Source organism: Juglans regia, chromosome 8 (assembly GCF_001411555.2).
Source record: "Juglans regia cultivar Chandler chromosome 8, Walnut 2.0, whole genome shotgun sequence".
Classification (NCBI taxonomy): domain Eukaryota; kingdom Viridiplantae; phylum Streptophyta; class Magnoliopsida; order Fagales; family Juglandaceae; genus Juglans; species Juglans regia.
In genome coordinates, this window is record NC_049908.1 from 6083989 (window position 1) to 6098725 (window position 14737).

Below are 14737 nucleotides of genomic sequence, written 5' to 3' on the forward strand. Positions count from 1 at the left end.
TTGGCGGGCGGCAAAAATTGATGAAAATTGATATCGACTGGTTCAGTGCCAATTTGAACCGTTGAAAAATCGTTGAATCGGCCGATCCTATATATATATTAAATATATGTATATAAAACGGTGTCGTTTTGTCTCTAAAAGTTAAAAAAAAAAACATATGGAACGACAGGTTCTATTTCAAAATAGATTAATAACCTCCTGGCCCATCTTCTTATTCTTCTTCCTTGCATCTTTTTTTTCCTTGTAATGACGTTTTCTCCTTTGCAACTTCCTTCTACTCTCTCATGGTAGACAATGCGGCATCCCTCCTCCGTCACATAGACGCCGACGACATATCGAAAAACTGAACCGCGCCACGTCTAGATTGATATATATCGATTTTCTTTTTCCCAATCAATTGGTTTCGGCCGGTTTTATGCTCTCATAGCAGACGTCGGTGTAGCGTTGGTTTGGCACCAAAATTGTGCCAAACCCATCGATTTTCAGCTCTAGTTCCAGAGTTATTTGTGCTAAAAAATAGAAGAAAAAGTGGAAGAGGAGGAGGAGGGCAGACTCAAGAGAGAATGGGGGTGATGCCGCGACGGGAGGGGGTGAGAGTAATAGTGATGGGGAAGGAAGAGAGAGAGAGAGAGAGAGAGAGAGGGGGGGGGGGGGGTTGGGGTCGTCCGCCGCCCAGCCCTACATTTCAAGACGAGGTCCTAGGTGTATTTGCTTTCGTGCCCTCGCAAACGTCACTGACCTTCGAAATTCCCACGCAAATAACAAACTTTCGCTTTTAAAAGGGCAGTTTACTTCACTGTCGAACAAAAATCGACGGCCTGCGTTCAACCATCCATATACATCAGCAGCAGCCATTCATGCGTTCCTTGAAGTTGTTCGGCGGATTAGAAAAGGTGAAAAGAATATAATTTAGTAAAAAATATAATCTTTAATATTATTATTATTAAAAAGAAAAATACTTTTTTTCAGACAAAACTCTCTTTTGTTTGTCTAATTTAATGCATAGAGTTTCACATTGGACAGCAAAGAAGCTTTTGTTACTTTGTGCCAAATGGAGGGTCCTTAGCTCTCTCTCTCTAGACTCTATCCCCCCCCCCTCTCTCTCTCTCTCTCTCTCTCTCTGAGATTCTTCTCTCTCCCAAACCAAACCCAGCAAATCGATATTTTTTTTCGGTAGCCACTGCCTCACAAATTATAAGTTTCTTCAGGTAAAAAAATTCAGCTCTACAATTTACAAGACATGCTTCTAAGACTTGTTCTTTTTGTTTTCTTTGCCAGTTTTTTGTTGTCCTTAATTTTCTAGTGACTCTACTTTCTGTTGTTACATCTCTGGCTTTCGTTTTTGTGCTGCTGAGGAATTGAAGGAATGACAGATGGTTGTAATATAAATTTGAGGTCATATTTATTGTTGTTGTTGTTTTTGCTGCTGCTGTTGTTTTTGCTTCCTGTATAATCAACATTGCATTTTGAATGCTGTAGTTAGTGGAAGTTCTCTTTTTCTTTTTTCCTGCCAAGAACCCGCATACCGAAAACTTTTAATAAATTCTTCCTTATTTTCTGCCTTAAAAAGCATAAAATTTCATTTTCTTTACTCTCGTTTTTGAGTTTTCCCTCTCTCGGATTATATATTTATTTTCCTTTTATGCATTTAAATTTGTAGGCCACATTTAGTTCAAGTACGCCTCTGCTTTTTAGATTTATAGGTTGCGGTTTGATCTGCTGTGTAATTACTTTTTTTTTTGAAATTATTCTCTTACGAATTTTTGGTCAACGTTCTGGACGTAGTTTAGTCCCTGAAGCTCTTTAGAATTTTTGTTCATTCCTCCCTGGATATTACGCAGCTTCTGTGCCCAAGTGGTCGCTATAAACTTCGGTTTCAAGTTATTTTAAACTAGATTTTTCTATAACTACAGTGGGATCTCAAATACATGCTCAACTTTTTGTTATTATTATAATATACGTTGAACATGTTGCTTGTACCTAGTTTTTGGGCAAAAAAAACAGACAATTGTTTGTGATTAAAGGGATGCTTGATTAGATAGAGGAAAGTTTGCAGTTGATCATTGGATTACCTTCTATTTGTTTGCCTATTAAGGGTGCCAGCTGTTGTTTCATGTATTGGTGTTTACTCCTTTATCTGTTTAAAGATTCATGATTTCTCATATTTCTGATACATTTCTTTGATTATCAGATTAAAAAAAGAATTTCGGTATTTTGGGTTTTGCAAAATTTGGCAAGGTAAAAAAAATTGGAGATTTTCAGTGTAAGTTCCAATGTCTCCTCCACTGCTTGGTGTTGGGGAGGAGGAGGGCCGGGGCAATGTCACTTTAATGGCTTCCTCCTCCTCACTAGACAGCTTATGCCGCAATAGCTATGAATTGAAAGAGCGCAACTACATGGGTTTATCTGATTGTTCCTCAGTGGACAGCTCAGTGGTATCCACTGTGGCTGATGAGACTAAAAGTAGTAGTCTCAATGTGAAGGCTACAGAACTGAGGCTTGGGCTTCCTGGATCCCCGTCTCCTGAAAGAGATCCAGAACTCTGCTTGCCAAGTTCAACTCAACTAGATGAGAAACCCCTCTTCCCATTGCATCCTTTGAACGATGGCCACTACTCTTCTACACAGAAGAGTGTTGCTTCAGGCAGCAAAAGAGGGTTCTCCGATGCTATGGATGGATTCTCAGAGGTGAAAGTCACAGCTTTGCTGAAGAGAATTGGATCTTACTTACTGTTGGATCTATCTCTGATTTACCGCCACATGTTTGTTGCAGGGGAAATATCTTGCTAATTCAGAGGTAAAAGTGATGCTGTCTCCAAGGCCTTCTTCAAAATTGGGTCTTAAAGCTGGTTCTGTTCTCGAGAACCTTGGGACTCAACCAGCAAACACAAAAGACGTAGCACCCCCAAAAATAGTACAAGAGAGGCCTCACGCTGCTATTGAACCCCGAGCAAGTCATAATGGTTCTGCAAATAGTAATAGCTGTGCTCCTGCTACCAAGTAAGTGCAAAGAGGGTTCTGATCATACTGTTGGGCTTAACCATGAGAATTATATCTCATATCCCCGTGTGGCAGGGCACAGGTTGTGGGTTGGCCACCTATAAGATCATTTAGGAAGAACTCATTGACTATTACTTCAAAGAACAATGATGAAGTAGATGGAAAAATGGTGCCTGGAGCTCTATTTATCAAGGTCAGCATGGATGGTGCTCCTTATTTGAGGAAAGTGGACCTAAAAAATTACTCCGCATACCTGGACCTGTCTTCTGCACTTGAAAAGATGTTCAGCTGTTTTACCATTGGTGAGTCGGTCCAAAGTTTTAGTTAATTTCAAAGATCATGGTTGACTTATTATATGATGTAGTTTTTTCAGAGCTTATATATTTTTGCACTTTAATGCTACATACTGTGGTTTGCATGCGCATGCTGCTGTTGTGATGTGTCAGGTCAATATGGATCTCATGGAACTCTGGGCAGGGAGGTGCTGAGTGAGAGCAAACTGAAGGATCTGCTTCATGGCTCCGAATATGTTCTTACATACGAAGATAAAGATGGTGACTGGATGCTTGTGGGTGATGTCCCCTGGGAGTAAGCTCGGATTCTCCTTATTTGTTTTCATTGCTTATTGAACTGTTACATAATGAAACTTTTTTATTTAAAAATTTAAAACTGCTGGGGTTATGATGTCGTTCTAGGGATGCTATTGTGGATTGGAATGATAGCTAATGTTAATGATAGTTGAGAATTTGCTGAAAAATACTTAGAAGCCAATGAAGTGGTGATCTATATGGATAGGTATTGGAACACATGAATGGGATGTGAGTTCATAGTATGCATGGTATACCCTATTGGCATGTCAAACAGTGCAGCAAGCTATTGGCCTGCAATTGATGGTGATGAATCATGATGATGTAATGTGTAAGCCTTCACCAATAATGTTTATTGGCTTTATGCATAGCTTATAAAAGTGCACTTTTATGAATTCTCCATTGGTCTCAAATGGGAGAAATATGGCGTGGTTATGATGCTTGCTTATTTAGCATGACTTAGGACAGCAAGATGAGAATTGTTCTCCACCTCTTTTGCGGATTTCCAACTAAAAATGAATTGAGACAGCTCCATAATATGTTAGCTTTGTAGTTTATACTTATTAACAATGAGCTGACAAGTAGTAGTTAGTTTGGTCCAGTTTTACTTTTATAGATACATATGCTTAATCATTTTTGTAAAATTATGGAAAAGATCTGATATATTCTACTCCTTTGTTTTATATGTAAAGAATAGGCTAGGTGTTCTCTCTTGTATATATCCAGTATATTTGGTTATGCCTATTGATATTAATAAATTTTTACTTACAAAAAAAATGTAAAGAATACTTTCTGTTGTCCAGGTCTCAGACCTTATTATACTTCTTAAGTGGAATAGCTTTTAATTTAGAAAATGAACTGTCAGCCATAGCAATAGAGAGAAGATTACCGGTATTGGCTTGGGCGAAGAAAGGGAGAAATGATTAAAAGATCTTCTTTTATATATTACTATCGAAGATTCTGAGATGCTGGCATTTTGGTCAATTTGTTATGAGCTGAACCTTTACTTAAGGAGTAAGATTCTCTACATTGGGGTTCATCTCTAATTAATTGCTGCTTGCATCACGCGTTTTATTACCCAGAATAGCTGTCTACTAAATTCCTAGGTGGAATATAATGTAACCTTTTACTTCTTGCAGGATGTTTATTGGTACATGCAAGAGGCTGAGAATCATGAAGAGTTCTGATGCTATTGGCCTAGGTGCGTATATCATGCATCCATAAAACTCTCTCTTATGTTTGCCCACCTCAGTAAATATTCAAACCACCCCTGTCCTTATTCAAACAGTTTTACACTCGAACAGTGCATAAAGAAGTTGAACCCAGATCAGAGTCAGTGTGACTCTTAACAAAAAGTTGTTCATATTCTATTCATGGCAACTATACAACTGCTTAGCTTTTGAACTGATGCCTTTTCGATACCTTTAAATAATTGCTTTAGTACTTGAAACATTTAGGGTAGGTTTGGGGGGTGAGATGAGAATTTTGTGTTTTGTTTTGAAGTTTAAAATATTAAGTTTTGGTATTATTATTGTTTTGGGATTTGAAAAATGTGTATTGGGATTTGAAAAAGTTGAATTGTTTATTATATTTTGTATGGGGATTTGAAAAAGGTGTAATGATGAGATGAGATGGGATGAGAATTTTGTGTTTTGGTTTTGGCCCCAAACCTGCCCTAATGACAAATGCATTCCGCATGAATGGTTTGTAGTAAAGTTAATGCTGCAATGTAGGAAGTCGCCCAGAAACTTAACCCGGTCTAGCCATGTTAAGACTGCATTTTTTATTTATGGAATGGTGGTTGCTATCCAACCTGATCTCCTGTTTAGTATCTTTAAAAACATAATTTTATTCTTAAAAAATGAGAGCTATGGGATGCAATGGAACCAAGTGATGGGCCTGAAAAGATTTGGGTCCCAAGTTTCACACAAGGTATAACTTGACCATGATTCTTAATGCTGGCTTCTGCCTAAATTACATATGAAGATACTTTGGGCGATGCTTGTTCATGAGTTGCATTTTAGCACCCGCATTTTACATGTCAGATTCAGTTCTCATGACCCTTTTTTTTTTGTGTGCACAGCTCCAAGGGCCGTAGAGAAGTGCAGGAACAGGAACTAGCTAGCTCTGGACATGATTAATCCTATCCTTCCAGCAGCCCACCAGAAGATTCGAAGGTAAAGAAGCAAATCGACCAGATTTTAGTTGGAGGATGAGTCAATGAAGAATGGTAGGTTGTTGGACTGGGTAGGAGATCTTGCCTCGGCTGCTTTTACTATGTTACCTTATTTATGTTTTTCTTCGCCATGGAATTAATATTCTTGTGGGCAATTTCAAATTTGTTATATTTGTAGGACTCCCAAGACCTTATGTATGTGGGAGTACGTTTGTTGTTCTTCTATCTGTGCAAGTCCTGTTCCGGTACAGAATGCTTAGTATGTAAAGTGCGTTGGCCTGCGAACTCTACTCTGTTTTGTATGCGTGTATGATCAAAGACCTCCAAGTTTTCTTTCGACCTGACTTCCTTTTCAAGTTGTTTGCGCCTGTGTATGATTATGATTCCCTTAAGTTACAAGACCTTGGGGTCAATAGGAGAAATAGACAACATGAAATAGGCCTGATAGCATTTATTGAGCATTTAATACTCTCCTAGTTGAGTTACTGATTAAAAAAGAAATGCTCTCCTAGTTGAGTCTCAAGTTTAGACAAGAATTTGAGAAATTTTTGTTGGTGGGCGACTGGCCACCACATCCGGCCCCTCCGCCTCGCGTGGGGCAGTCGGGGGCATCCACCCACACATTGTTGGCATGCGGATGGACCCCTACACGGTTTTGGGAGTCGGGGGACGGGGATGGGGCTGGGCCCAAAGCCCACCTGGGGTTTCTCACATCTGCCCAGCCTAAATATATATATATATATATATATATATATTAAAAAATAATAATAAAACTATGTCGTTTTGGTGTATGGATTTGTTCTCTCTCTCTCTCTTTCCTATGTTTAAACACCTGTAATTGTTGTCATCACCCTATCCGGTTGTCAATGCAGACTCTCTCCCTCTCGTCGTTGCCCCCAGCCCAAGGTATCTCTCTCTTTGTGGAAGCTCTCTTACTCTCTGATATTTGTTGTGGCTCGTGGGTGGGTGATGGTGGACGGCCATGGGGTCAATCCGCCCCCAGCATTCAGATGGGGGCACCCGCCCATGGGGTTGGGGTCGGGGCCGGGGGCCCAACTCTCCCCCATCTCCGCCATGCAAGTGCAAGGGCGGGGCCAGTGGTGACCCGTTTGGGGGTGTGGGTAGCAGCCTAGTTCACATATATGCATGACAGACAATTAACATACATTAGGCATTGACATGCTTGCGATATATTATATTGAATTAAAGTCTCAAACTTTCACAATTGAAAAAGGGTTTGTGCAGTCTGTTCTTAAACAAAATGAGAAACTGCCAGCCCTTTGGATATGGTTGTCGGAGAAAACACGAGGCATGCATGTGCTGCTCTTCTCCTTGGTTGCATTATTGATGTCATTGCGCAGTATTTATCTAATTATATCTAACATTATTCTTTAGACAATTATAAGTGACCCTAAATCTCCATGTGTCTCTCTCTCTCTCAGGTGTATTGAAAATAGTGTATTGCTGGGACATAACATATAATAGCACGATTAATGATAGAAACAATTTTTTTACAATTCCATTACAAATGGAGAGCAGGTTTTTTTTTAATATATATATATATATATATATATAAAATCTTATTACTGTTTTATAATTTATTTTAGTAAATAGCCCCCATTTGAAAAAAAACAAAAAGTGAAGTATTGTGACTATTGTCTATTGGTCATTTTCCTTGAGAGTAAAGAGGGTTGCTATGGAACAAAGAGCTGTAGTGTGGGAATAGCCTTGCTCCTCTCAAGCACACCTTAATTTCAACGACAATAATGAAATGATATTATCGTCTCCTAATATGATACTAAATGATTAGTCGTGATTGACTAAGTATTCGATGTCGTCACGTCTGAAAATAATAAAAAAATGATAACTAATACGACGATGAACATCATTTTCTAATCGAGAACCATCTAATCTAGTCTTGAAGGCTTCGTTTATTACAAGATTTATGATTGACCAAAAACCATATGTTTCTAGTCATACATATGACAAGATATGATCAAATACAGTGATCATAAGCTAAAAGGAGAAGTCGATCGTTACAGGTATTAAGCTCAATTTATAATCCCTCAATTTGTGTATCCTACAAGCCAAATGGCCACTAAAATCAGGCTGAGACACATGAAGGAAAGACAAATAAAAGTTAGCCGGAAGTGTCCGACACTGATGAATGAATTGAAAGAAATTCCCCCCAACAGGAACCAGCACCGATTTATCTATCCGATTGGACATTACGACAGTGCCAGCATTATAATGACAAGGTGAGAAAAATCTCCTCTTATTCAAATTAGAGGAAAAAGATGCGTGCCATGAATGAAATCTGAGAAAGGTGTTTACTTTTGGCTTTCAACTTTGGCTCGAAACTTCTGTTCTAACACAGATATCTCTGTCTCGAGGCTGAACATTCTATTAAGAGCATGCATATTCTCGAGGGTCTCGCTCAGTGTCCGGCTGTCACTCCCATCACATCTCAGATGCTGCATGGGACCATGAAGGAGCTTGTTCACTATACCACGGCTAAGATCCTCCACAGCTTTCCTTGTTTTTTTTGGAATGTCGTCACCCATCTTTGACAAGCATTTTTCTAGCTCCGCTATTCTTATTCTTTCAGCATAAGCCCTCAATTTCTTAATGGTAGGAACAGTCTCCAATGAATCCCTCCACGCTTCAAATTGTTTTGATTCCTCGGCAATAATTGCTTGCGCTTCCATTGCTTTCCGAAGGCGATCCTCTTTATTGGCAGCAACAACCTCCTTTAGGTCATCGACATTGTAAACTCGCACAGTTTCAATATCTGCAACACATGAGCTGACATTTCGAGGAACAGAGATATCAACGAAGAGCCTTAAACCCCCAACTTCTGGGCCAACAGGGGGAAGATCCTCAACATGCTCTTTCAAAAGTAATGGGGCTTCGGACGCGGTGCTGGTGAACACGACATCTGCTTCAGCAGCACAAGTTAGCATTTCTTCAAGGGGTTTGTATGTTATCTCAACATTCGTTAACTCTTCCCGGATGGCTGCAACTCTCTCCTCAGTTCTATTTACAACCACCATCTTTGTGCAACCTTTTGCTGCCAAGTGTTTGATCACAAGCTTCCCCATCTTACCTGCTCCAATAACCAAAATTTTTGCTGTAGCATGTGAGGATTCAGGAAGCTTCATTAAGGCAAGTTCAACAGCAGCAGAACTAACAGAAACTGCCCCAGCAGCAATGTTAGTCTCAGTCCTAACACGCTTTCCCACTGTTATTGCATGCTTGAACAACCCACTAATGTTCCTCCCAAATCCAACAACTCCTTGCCCAACTTTGACAACTTGTTTAACCTGAGCAAGAATTTGACCTTCCCCAAGGACAAGAGAGTCGAGACCCGCTGAAACTTCAAAAATATGCTGGGTAGCATCTTTGTTATAAAGCAGAAACTGATGTTGACAGAGCTCTGAAACAGGGATCCCACTGGTCTGCCAAAGAGAAGCAAGAATAATTGTTTCAAATATAATCAAATTCATGATCATGAAAATGCAATAGTATAGGACACTCCTTCTAAACGGTGTCACACACCAATCACTGTGTTAACCCTCTATCTCAATCCATGAAAAGGCCACAAACAACATGGATGAACAGTAAGTCACTAATGGGAAGGGGAAAAAACAGCAGGTCAATAATAAGAGGAAAAACATTGCAAAAAGGAAACCACTGGGACAGATTGATTAAAAAAATGGTCCAAAAGTTTTTGCATGACAGATCTTGATCAGAAGGCTATCTGCAACATGTTTTTCATTAGCAGCATTTTAAATTGACCAATCCATTTGTGTTTGTCACTACCAAACCAGGATATTTACAAACACAAATGGATTTGTATTTATAGAGTGTAGACCAATCCTAGTATTGGTCTACACTCTATAAATACCAGGATATTTGGATTGGTCTACACTCTATAAACCAATCCTAGTATTGATCAAGAGAGGGATAGGACCTTTGACATCCATTCAGTCACTTCTTTGACACCGCGATGCTGTGAAAGGGCTAAAACATATATCTCCATTCTATTGCAGGTGCTAAGAACAGCAGCTTCTTCTATATGATTTAAACTACACAGCTCCCCAATGGCTCTAGGCCACTCTGCTTCTGGAATGGCAAGTTTCTCACGCATCTCAACTGGGGTAGTGTGAACACTAAGTCCAATTACCACAATGCTACTCCTTTCTTTTGTATATCCTGAAAAAACAAATGCCCAGTTCAGAAAAGCCATATTTCTTAAAGCTTTTAACGAATTTTATTCCCAAAAGCACTACGAAATTCTCAATAGAACATTAAAAAATAAAAGAATAAGCGATCTCATTTCTGGCACAAGTAGAAATCATGCACTGAGAGTTACACACATATCCCGCATTAATCACTGAAAAGATAATTCATAGATAAGTTTACATGACACTCGAACTCAACCGATCACATGATCAAAACTTTGTGAATTGAGACCTATATTTACTGAATCTTAATTCTTATCACAAATGCTTGGAAGTGCTTACAAAAAATTTCTTGGATTTTGAAACTTATTTGTGCACAGCCCCCGTCCTGAACGTTTAATGTTACCAGTAACTGAAAAGGATGCAGAAGAAAACTCTATTTAATTGGCTAAGCTATTAACATTTCTCGACATCTAATTAAATCACCCATGACTTAGCAACTGTATCATCAACATTCAGATGATTTCTCCACATGTAATAAAATCATCAATTTCCATAGGCAAAGACAGGTGGTTATGTCCTAATAATCGAAAGCTTACAAATCTTAAAGGAACATTAAACTCTTTCGAAGCTATTACGGTAAAAAAAAAAAAAATGAGAAGAACGGGAGCTATTACTGTCAGCAGCAGAGATCTTGAGCTGTTCAAGAGCGGACAGCTTATCGGTCTGAACAAAAGCATCTGAGGCAGCAAACTCGCACCTGACTCCTCTCTGAATCAAGGTTTTTCTGCTCCGAATGTGCTTACAAAGAATGGGAAGCTTAGAGGAAGGCGAGGCCCTTGAAGACAGCGCAGATTTCAGGAACGGAGCCTCCAATTTGGCACCGGCAAAGCTGGTCGTCGAGAAAGCCATCGCGTCAGCCTCCAAGAGCCAAAACCCAAACCCTACCCTAGAACTCTGAACTCAGAGAGAAAGAGCGTGAGATGGAGCTAAAAGATTGAGCCCATCAGAAGAAGAGAATGTGATCGTTGAAACAGGGCGGGGGGTTTTGGTTAGTTGGGGGTAGAAAAAGTGAACATGGGCGTCTCTGACCGTCTCGTCTGGTCCGGAATAATTTATTTATTTACTTATTTATTTAATCGAGGGAAATTATGATGTGAGGTTATATGGGCTACATCAATGTGAATGGCACCAAATGATGGGGAGTCTGGGACTTTGCCGTCTCTTTGACTTCTCATGGTCCATGCACCGCACGGTTTATCCACACTCCTTTCCCACTTTCTCTTTTAAGATTATTAATGTTATTATTCACTTCAGTTATACAGTTATTTTATTCTATTAATATGTCATTATCGTGGGATTTATTTAAATATATATATACTCAAAACAAAATATTCCTTTTATATTTGTATTTTCAATTTTTTTTTTTTAATAAAGAGTTGTGCTACACAGAAGTCTCACACCATGCACACCCACTTAAAAACATGTGATTTTACTTTTTTATCATCATATTTCAGCAGAAATGGAGAGAAGAGAGATTAGAGAAGAAGAGAAGGAAGGAGAATATGGAAGAATAAAGCAAAGCAGATAAATATGCACAATTAAAGGTAGGTGGTAGAACCGACCATATGCATGGATGCGATGCAAAATAAAGAAATTAAAACAGATAATATGAAAATAAACATATTCATAAACTTTAATAAGATTACAAAGTTTATGGCACAAGGTAGAGCAAGATTTGCTCTTGAGTAATAGTGGTGATAGGCAGAGAGTAGTAGATAGCTTACAATATGGTTTTCGCTAAAATTGTCTCTCTCTAGAAATGAAATGAGGTTATCCTTTTATAGATGAAGGAGTCCCTGTTTACATAAGATCCGTGACTCACAGCTGTCAACTACTGTTGAAGCACGGGAAAGTAAAAGCAAAAGTAAATCCGTGAGTGAACAGTGTTGGTACTATTTAACCACGGGTGTCATCATTGTGTATGGCGGCTGAGTTGCTTTCGGCACAAAATGACAAAGCTTTAAAGAAGACTGGTGGATCCTGGTCTTCTTTGAACTCAAGTAGTAGTCGACAGAAGTGGGACCTTCTGTCAGGTAGTAATTAGCAATTATTCTTCATCTGTGTCGATTCCGATAAATCCGGAATTACCGAAGAAATTGCTGTATGAAGCCTCTGATGCAGAGTCTGAGTCATCTCCAGATTTGCTTTGAGACTTTGACAATGATTCTTTTAATATGTTGATTAAATCCTTTTTATTAAGTCTGTCGAAGAGTAAATCTGTTGTCTTCTTGGACTTAGAGGATTTGCTGGATGAACTTTCTTTGTCCTTATCCTTTACCCCCCCGGATTTTGTCGGAGAAGCAGGGGCCTGAAGCAATAATGGGTATTCAGGTCCTTTGGATGGTCCAGCCATGATCTGTGGGAATTCCTTAATATTCTGCAAGTTGGGAGCAGACTGGGAAAAATCCTTGATCAGTAAATCAACAATTTTTTGGTTATGGGCGAATTTATCCCACCATTTTGTGAAATAAACTCGTGTCATTACATCACCATTTCTTTCATAGTTCCATTTGAAGATCCACGGGAAGTGGTACTTCTTACAGAAAAGCAAGGTGTGGTGAAATTTTCTGGAATGTTGATCCAGGGTTGGACCAACTTTAGTAGAAAAATGTTGATAAGCTTTTAGGAGCTCATCAGGAAGATTTTCAGGAATATATCCAAATTGGTTCCACCATTGGATGAACCAAAGAGGAAAACTTCCTTTAAAATGTTTGTCAAAACAGAAGAACCATGAATGGTCCATAGCAGGAGTTTGGAAGAACATGAAGCGCTTCCAAGCATCAATATAATCAAAATAAGAGACAGGAGTGTCTATTAGGTCAAGTCGTTTAGTAGAAGATGGGGAGGGTCCCCATTCTGCTTGAGTAATGACTCGATGAAAATAGGCACTGTGGTAAATCAATTTATTGGCATCAACCTTGTCAGGAATGGGTTTGATAACCAAAGAATTTGTTTGAATTAAAATACTGGAATAAAACTGGAGATTTTTTGAGAAATCTTCAGGAATCCAGTGAAAAAGAGGAGGAAAATAGGAAGAAGAGATTTTGAAAGCATCTGTATATATTGTGCTATTGGGCTCAATATGAAACAGATACGAAGAAAATGGCTTCTTCAAGTACTCAGCTTTTCCTTTTGGGAGGAAAAATTGAGGGGTAATAGGGATGGGTTTTGACTCAATTGCTTTCGCATATGGGTCAAAAGTAGTAGTTACTGTAGACGAGAAAGTCTGTGGTTGAACAGATTTGCCAAGTGGCTGGAACCTGTTGGCAATGTCTAATGCTGTAGAAACAGCACTAGAGGTAGCAGATCCAGTCTCATTCTTGATGAGGTTTATACTGGGCATTGGAGGTGGTGGATTCACCTTTTTCTCTCTCTCTCGGGTTTTCTTTTTGCTGGCCATGGTGTGGTTTCTGCAAAAATTCACGGGTGAGAAAGTCAGGGATTGAATTTTGTGTGCCTTTGATATATTCAATATCAAAATCAAAAACACTTAAAATAGCTTGCCATCGTGCAAAAATATGTTTTGATGCAATGTTTTTAACATCTTTTTCTAAAACAAATTTTGCAGACATGCAATCAATTTTGACCAAAAATTTTTGATTTAAAAGGTCAGATTGAAATTTAGATATACATAGTACTATAGCCAAAATTTCTTTTTTAATAGTACTATATTTTTCTTGTGCAGGATTCCAGGTTCCAGAATGGAAACGAACAATTTGTTCAGATGAGCCTGGTGAAACACATTGTTTCAGAATGCCACCATAACCAATGTCTGAGGCATCAGTCTGCACGATTTTGAAAGAATCAGAAGTAGGGATACCAAGGCACGGAAGAGTTTTGACATGTGCCTTAATTTTCCTTACTAAATTTGTATGGATTTCTGTCCAAGGAGGAGGATTGGAAAGGAGTCGTTTAAACAAAGGACGACATTGTTTCCTCATATCCTTGTAGAAATCAGCAACATAATTGAGAGATCCTAAGAACCTCTGCAATTGTTTTTTATCAAGAATGACATCAGGAAATTTGTCAGCAAATTCTATGGCCCTTTGGATTGGCCTGATTTTGCCCTCAGAGATGTCATAACCAAGGAATCTAATCTTGGTTTGGAACAATTTAATTTTTGTTGCCGAAACAACAAGACCATTGAATCTAATGATGTCAAGAAACGTTTGCAAATGTTTCCAATGTTCATCAATAGATTTGGAAAAAATAAGAACATCGTCGATGTAGACGATGGTGAAAGTAGAGAACGGATTGAAAATGTCGTTCATGATGTTTTAGAATTCACTGGGAGCGTTTTTAAGGCCGAAAGGCATGACGTTCCACTCGAAATGACCAAAAGGGGTAACAAAAGCAGTCTTATACCTGTCTGACTCGGCTATTTGGATTTGCCAAAAACCGGACTTGAGGTCAAATTTAGAAAAGACTACGGCATCAACCTATGAATTAAGTTTTGTTTATTGGGAATAGGGTACCTAATCCATTCTAAGACTTTGTTCAAGGGTTTGTAATTGATAACCAGACGAGGGGTACCACGTTCTAGTTCTGCATTCTTCTGGACGTAAAAAGCAGGACAAGACCAGGGTGACTTGCTATTTCTGATAATGCCTTTATTACGAAGATCGTTTATCTCCTTTTGACAATATTCCAGTGTTTTGCTATTCATTTGAATAGAATTAGCTTTTGTTGGAATATTGGCTTCATTAAACCCTTTAATGTATTGGAGAG

The 14737-nt window shown here is 38.9% G+C and overlaps 2 protein-coding genes across 3 annotated transcripts; one reads left to right on the forward strand and one right to left on the reverse strand.

Annotated features, from left to right (window-relative positions):
- The first annotated feature begins 1021 nt into the window (after window positions 1-1021).
- Window positions 1022-6103, forward strand: LOC109011815 (auxin-responsive protein IAA9-like). 2 transcript variants are annotated; one of them, XM_018993155.2, is made up of 7 exons: window positions 1022-1208; window positions 2192-2687; window positions 2773-2999; window positions 3075-3301; window positions 3446-3587; window positions 4726-4787; window positions 5670-6103. In XM_018993155.2, the coding sequence occupies exons 2-7, from the start codon at window positions 2274-2276 to the stop codon at window positions 5705-5707; spliced, it is 1110 nt and encodes a 369-aa protein (XP_018848700.2). In that variant the 5' UTR covers window positions 1022-1208; window positions 2192-2273; the 3' UTR covers window positions 5708-6103. The 2 variants fall into 2 exon arrangements, with proteins under 2 accessions (XP_018848700.2, XP_035549259.1); XM_035693366.1 differs by lacking the exon at window positions 1022-1208 and adding an exon at window positions 1229-1395.
- Window positions 6104-7647: 1544 nt separating this feature from the next.
- Window positions 7648-11066, reverse strand: LOC109011812 (glutamyl-tRNA reductase 1, chloroplastic-like). Its single transcript, XM_018993151.2, has 3 exons — window positions 10624-11066; window positions 9736-9977; window positions 7648-9220 (listed from the first exon to the last, which is right to left on the reverse strand). Exons 1-3 carry the CDS (start codon window positions 10856-10858, stop codon window positions 8093-8095), a joined length of 1605 nt encoding a protein of 534 aa, XP_018848696.2. The 5' UTR covers window positions 10859-11066; the 3' UTR covers window positions 7648-8092.
- Window positions 11067-14737: the final 3671 nt, after the last annotated feature.